Genomic DNA, 6,714 nt, shown 5'->3' with positions numbered 1-6,714 from the left:
TCCGTTTGGTTCGCCCATCGTCCGGATCAGCTGCGCGGGAGGACGGAAACGCGGAAATCATGCGGGAGGCCCTCGAGGACGGGACTTGGACACCGCTGACGGAGGTCCGCTCTCCAAAAGATGCTTGCGGGCGCTCGGGATGATTCCGAGCGCCTGCCGAGTCACCGTCGCCGAATCTCTAATCGGCAGGGAGGGGTTTCTCTGGCGCCGCCTTTTTTCCATCGAAAAAAGAAAAGAAAATCCCTGTCCAGGATTAAAGATGGCACAATTGCCGTATGTGCGAAGACCGCTAACTCACGAACAACGACAAATACGCCTTGAAGGTCAAACAAAGCTCGACGTAGCGTAGCGACGGCAGAAACGCGAAGCCGACGTGACGACGGTGATGCGCAAAGCTGGTGGTCGCGTCGCGTCGCGTCGTGCTCTTTTGTCGTCGTGTCCTTTGCATTGGGAAACGCGCGTCCCGAGAAGGAGAGAGAAAGGAACCTTTGCCGTCTTTCCATTGCTTTATTCAAACACAAAAGAGGTGAGGGAATGGCTGAAGGCAATCAAAGACACATTCTTCTTTTCAACATGAACCAAGTGACAAACAGCTGCACAACATTGGTTGGGGTTGCATGCAATTTGGGGAACAATCGATCGCCGGACGCCAAACGATCATTAGGACCGCTTCCGCCGGGCTCAAACTTTTGGGGACATTTGAAACATTTGCACCAACATTCAAGTGACGAGCGCAACATTGGAAAGCTGTCAAAGTCATTTTTTCCACCTTTGCCAGGAAAGAGCACAAAATGTTACTTGTGCCAGCTTTGGACAAACAAAGAGTGGGCGTCAAAAGACCTTTTTCTTGCCGTCAGTCAAGCGCGACAAATCGGTTTCGCTCTTGCTGCCAAAGAGCACAAAAGGTCACCTGCGAAACGGGCCGTCGGTCGGTCGGGTCCGTCGGCCGTTTAGCGGGCGTCCACGGGGAAGGGCGGCGCGCTCCCGAGGAAACGCGCAAGTGGGGGCAGCGGAGCGGGCGCGGCTCCGACGGCCGCCGGCACGGTTGGAAGCGGGTGGCCGCCGAGCACGCCGTGGGCACGCGGCATCAAAGGCGGCAGGAGAAAGTCCGCGGCCGCCAGCGGCAGCGCCACCGGGACCGGAAGCGGCACGGCGGGCGCGGCCGCCCGATGGGAGGGCCAGTCCCGCTCCTGCTGTAGCCGCCGCCGCCACCGCTGGACGGGCGTGTCGTCGCCCATGAGGCTCTCGATGGCAAAGGGGTGCTTGAAGGGCGGGGGCGGCGGCCGGGCGTGCGGGTGCGGCGGCCGGGCGTGCGGGTGCGGCGGCCGGGCGTGCGGGTGCGGCGGGCGCCCCCGGGCCGGGGGCTGGACGGCCTTGAACCTCTTGCGGCGTCTGAGGAAACTCCCGTTGCGGAACATGTCGCCGCAGAGGGGGTGCAGGGCCCACATGCCGCCCTTGCCCGGCCGCTCGGGCCCGCGCGGGATCTTGACGAAGCAGTCGTTGAAGGACAAGTTGTGGCGCAGAGAGTTCTGCCAGCGCCGCGTGTTGTGGCGGTAGAAGGGGAAGTTTTCGGAGATGAAGCGGTAGATGGCGCTCAGGGGGAGCATCTTGTCCGGGCTGCTCTGGATGGCCATGGCCGTCAGGCTGATGTACGAGTACGGCGGCTTGTGCGCGCCGTACGCGCTACGCGACGGACGGGGCATGACGGCCGGCCGGTCGCCGTGGGGTGGGGGCGAAGGGAATCCGACTTGCCGACTAGGGAATCCGCTCGCGGCGGGCGGGTGTGAAGAGTGCGGGCAGGTTGACGCGCGCGCGGGCTGTCAAGTTGGGGAGGCGGGGTCACGGCGGCGGGAGGCGGGGAGGGCGGCGGCCGGGGGAGCCGGCTCATTGGATGCTTTTTCTTTGTCGCCGTCCTGGAGGGAGGGGGCAGATGGGTGGGTGCGGGGGAATGACGACGTCGCGTCGTCGACGTCGTCAACGCGCCAAAGAAGTGCCTTTAGTCACACTTGGCTCCCTCTTACACGGTGCGTTTGTGCACACGCGCGTGCGTGCGCGCGCACGCACGCACACACGTTGACCCAAAGTTGCTTGTTTGGCGGTGGCACTTTGTCACCCGCTCGTGCTTGTCCGTGACTCGAAAGCAGCGGTCGTAGACGTGGAAGGAGCCAGGCCAAGCGCCGCTCGGAGCCCATCTCAGTTGCGACGCTCAGGTCAAGTTGATGAGGGTCAGGGTTGACCCCGACTCAGCCCTTCGTCACTAACGAGGGCCAGTTGACAAAGGCGGGCGGACCTGCTCTGATCCAAGGTCCGCAACCGGGCAAGGTCCAACTCAAAAGCCCGTCCGGACAACAAGAAGACGGCCCGAGCAAGGAGAGACAGGCCCCGATGGAGGAACTCCCCCCTCGCAGAACGGGCAGGCTGAAAGGGATGCCCATGACATTTGGCGTGCAATGTCGACGGAAAGGGCGAGGGTCCCGGCGGTGGCGTGACCCGCCGCCGCAGTTCCGCGCTTCCGGGAAAGTCCTTCTTCCTCAGGACCCGACCCGGTCGAATCCTCCGGCTCGGGCTCGGGCTAAGCCGAAGAGTTGCGCGCGACTGTTCGGGCCAGCTGTTCCTCGCGCTCGCAGCGGCAGACTTGCTGGCCCGCCCTCAACCAGGATCTGCCACGGGAACCATCCAACGGGTCGGCGATTGCTTCCCGGCCGACGAGGAAGGACTCTGAAGGCTTATCCCGCCGCGCCGGGGATCCCCTTTACACACGATCATCCGGGGAAAGGCTGACTCGGGTGGAGAAAAGTTTGTCTGCCGATGAAAAAGTTTTGTCATTAGCAATGAATCGTGACTCGAACGAAATGGGAAGTTAGCGCGGGCGAGCGGCATCTTCATTCCGACCGACGCGGGTGCGTTAATCCCCGGGAAAGCTTTGGGCGCGCGAAGGCCACCGAGATGTTTGTTTGCGCGGGATTTGCAGCCGGCGCGCCGTCAACAGCAGACGATGGCAGAGACCGACGACGACCGCGATCGTGATGTGACTGCCAACATGAAGGGCAAGAAAGTTTTTCCAATTGCAGTCTGAGCTTGACGGTTACTTTTTGCGAACCCCGATAATGTCGCTTTGGAGTTTTCGATTTCTTCAGTAGAGGTGCAAGAAAAATGTCATCACAAACAAATTCCGGCCCGCCTCAAGTGGATGCAGGAAGTGCATTGCATTCGCTCCACGGGCCGTGGTCATGATGCTGAGGAACTCCGCCCGCAAAGCGCGTCTCCTTCGACTATCCGTGGCGGGAAAGATGGCGGCGAGACGCGGCCGCCCGCCTCCTGTACGGCGAGGCGCCACCCCGGAAACATTATGGCCAATTACTAGACCAACGATGACATAAAAAACAATGTGCGGGGGTTTTTTCCATATTGTTGAAATGAATCGCGTGTTCTTTGACATGAATGAACACTGAAAAATCACCACGTACAACGACGTAGTGTGGACTACACAAGTTGTACACACTACCTCTAGAAGAGTTTTGGTTGTTGCTGCTTGCGGTGCACTCAACACAGAGCAAGCGCTCGCGCGACCGATTCGGCCCCGGCTTCCGGCTCAAAACACGTCCTCAGAAATCTCACGCGTTGGTCCGTGGCCGCTCAAAAGCCAAGAAGAGAAGACACTGGCGCAGATTGGCCCAAGTCAGCCCAGCCAATGAAAAGGGGCCGCAGGTGAGAGCGTTGGTCGGCGGGAACCCTCTTGCTCCGCAGACACATTTTTGTCGTCGTTATGAGGATGTTACGAGTGAGGCGCGTCTGGGACAAAAAGGCGGAAGCGCTTCCTTTCGCTGACTGGCACGGCCAGCCAACGGAGTTGGCCGCCACCGATGAAATTCTCCCGCACTTGACGGGCGCCAAGGTCAAGCCCTGCGGGTTGGTCCTAATTTTCTTGGCGCTAACCGCTCGTACGGCCGCTCGTACGGCCGCTCGTACGGGCCGGATGTCGTTTTGTCTGGAGCGGGCCTAAGAGAAGCACTTTCTATTTTTCTTCTGCCAGTTAGTCGCCGTCATTGCCCGACCACTTTGCCAAATGGGAATAAATGAACAGGACGCTAATGAAGGGCGGCTAATTAGCATAACGACCTCGAGCGGAAGCAACGCTCTCATTTGCGCACGGCCGACTGGCTAACGGCGGCCCCGAGTCAGCGAGCAGCAAGCGCTGCCCGTCGTGACGCGCATCCATCTTGTCCACTCCACCTCATTTTCCACCCCAGCCCATTCCCTCAATCGAAGGACTTCCAGAATGCTAAAAGTCCGGAGGCATGTGACACGTTTGTGTCCGGCCGGCTCCGCGATGCGTGTTTACAATCTCCACGATGGCCACCGCAAAGTTGTGAGAGCAAAAGTGCTACCTAAGAAATAAGATCCGTGCGAATCCGATCGGCGCGAAAGCCCGTTCCTGGTTTCATCATTTTGAAATGGGCCTACCCAGGTGAAAACAGCACAGACCGCGGTGTCCGGCATCGTCGTGGCCGCCTTAAAGGGACGGCAACACATTATTTCTTGGATTTTTTTCCCAAGAATTCTGATGAAGATTGTGCTTGTGCAATATGAGTTAAGCAGCCAAAACCTTTAGCCATCTGAGGCATCCCTTTTGTTACTTCTGTCGACTGAAGATGACATTGAAATTGCTCAGGGCTCAGATAACGACCAATCGCGGCTCACTTGTTCGATTGGCCACGATCGGTCGTTACGACTCGGATGTCATCTCCCGTGGACAGAAGTGACAAAACGGCCGCCCGCTGAGCTAGCTCAAAACGGGTGGATTTCTCATATTCCGCAAAGGCAATATTCATCAGAACGCCTGCCGTGTTTAGACTGCTGGGCTTGCGTAGAACATATTCTGGAAATAAAATAGGTTTGGGTTGACTTCCGCTTTAAGGTCCTTGCTAACAGTGAAGGCCAACAAGAGCCACATTCATTTGGAGGGACAGTATCGCCCCACCCGCTCCCACAGACATAAACGATGTTTCGTCTTACTTTTAGATGACTCGAGTCTCCGCGGCCCTTTCTTCCCGAGGTGCCTTTGCTGAGTTTCCGTTTGTGTGCATGTAACTGTGAATCGTGTTGTTGTGCAGGTTGTGCGTGCGCGCGCACAGGGTTGTCTACTAGTCTACACCGGCTGCTGTCATAATTCAAAACAAACAAAGAAAAACAAAGGTAGCCTGCAGGCGCGGGTGACAAAGTCAAACTTTCCTCCTAACGAGCGCACCTGTTCCAATCCACTGCGGGAGTTCACCAGGCTGCGTCCAGGCTGCGCGCACGCTCGAACGCGTGCTGCTTCAACACCATTTGGCCAGTAGGAGGCACAATGGCTCACGAGTTGAAAGCCAAACACAAATATCGGCTCCAACGGGCACGCTTTTGTTTTGGCGCTGGTCTCATCAGCTACTAGCGGGGCAACTAAGCAAGACCAACGCCAACACGCACACCATGCATGCTCGACACCAAATCACCTTTCTGATGAGATCTTTTTCAAACGGGAAACGCGTCCCATCTTAAAAAAAAAACCCAGCATAGACTGACACGGTTGCGTTTTGTTTTGGCGCTGGTCGCATCGGCTACTAGCGGGGCAAGTAGCAAGACCAACACCAGCACAGTCACCGTTTTTGGTTTTTTTTTGTTCAGGGTAGCCCAACTAATGAGACAAAAATACAGAACTACTGTTGAATGATCGAACAACGAGCGATCGAATTTCAGCAGAGAATAGTTACCTGTGACAAAGTGATCCGAGCAGTTCAAACAGAGTCAGAGTTCGTTAGGTTGGCGCCGGTTATTGCAGCCAACCACAGTCGTCTTCATCTTTGACTTTTTCTTCCGGGCCTCAAATCCCTGATTTGTGATCACCTGTGGAAGCCCTTTTCACTTTTCCCCCCTCGAGTTGGACAGCCAACAACAAGACAAGTAGCAGGCACGGCAAACCTCCTTATTCCTTCGCCCAACAGGAACAAATGAAGCGGTAGCGTCCAAAATGGGCGCGGGCAGTGCATTCTGGGTGACCTCGGCCGCATTGCATCACGTGATCGACGCGTTGCGCTGCGCTGCGCTGCGCTGCGCTGCGCGGTAAGTGTGCAACACATGTCACGAAAGCTACATTCAAGTGCAAGCAAGAAAGTGTGCGTGTGCGTAAAGAAGTCTACGAATGCAGGTCACCTACGTCGCTGCCTTCTTGATTCTCGATTTTGCAAAGCAATTAATCTGGCCCGTCACCATGGGCGGGCCATAGGGGGGCGGGGGGGGCGGGTGCGGGCCATAGGGGGGCGGGGGGGGGGCGGGTGCGGGCCATAGGGGGGCGGGGGCCCGCCCACCAATATGCGTCCCCCCCCCCCTTTGAGGCACGGATTTCTAAAACTAAACGTTACTATTTTATGACATCTGCGTTGCGAAATACTAACATTTAGTTGCTTATCACTAAAACATATAAAGAAACAGTTATGTGATTTTTGTTTGATTGATGGCCAGTCCTATCAGCAACAGCCAATCACGGCCTTAGCGAAAATAATATTCGGTACGCGACGAACACGTCAATGTTTGCATGCGAGATTTATTCCTGCACATTTGTCAAAGTGTGGGATTGTGTAATGTGGCAAGACATGTCTCTAAAAATGTACGCATTTGTAAATAACAAGAGCTGAGGACACTCAGGCAGACCGGCACTTGGGGCAGCGCTCTAAAATG

General features: G+C 56.9%; 1 protein-coding gene across 2 annotated transcripts; it reads right to left on the bottom strand.

The window, feature by feature from the left end:
- Window positions 1-487: 487 nt before the first annotated feature.
- foxb1b (forkhead box B1b) lies at window positions 488-6,077 on the bottom strand. Of its 2 annotated transcripts, none has more exons than XM_086025836.1 (2): window positions 5,751-6,077; window positions 488-2,802 (listed from the first exon to the last, which is right to left on the bottom strand). In XM_086025836.1, exon 2 carries the CDS (start codon window positions 1,701-1,703, stop codon window positions 951-953), a length of 753 nt encoding a protein of 250 aa, XP_085881962.1. In that variant the 5' UTR covers window positions 1,704-2,802; window positions 5,751-6,077; the 3' UTR covers window positions 488-950. The 2 variants fall into 2 exon arrangements, with proteins under 2 accessions (XP_085881962.1, XP_085881963.1); XM_086025837.1 differs by lacking the exon at window positions 5,751-6,077 and adding an exon at window positions 5,017-5,184.
- Window positions 6,078-6,714: the final 637 nt, after the last annotated feature.

The sequence above is a fragment of the Filicampus tigris genome, chromosome 3, assembly GCF_054856515.1.
Source record: "Filicampus tigris isolate MCC_2025a chromosome 3, RoL_Ftig_1.0, whole genome shotgun sequence".
Classification (NCBI taxonomy): domain Eukaryota; kingdom Metazoa; phylum Chordata; class Actinopteri; order Syngnathiformes; family Syngnathidae; genus Filicampus; species Filicampus tigris.
This window is presented reverse-complemented; position numbering and strand designations above follow the sequence as displayed.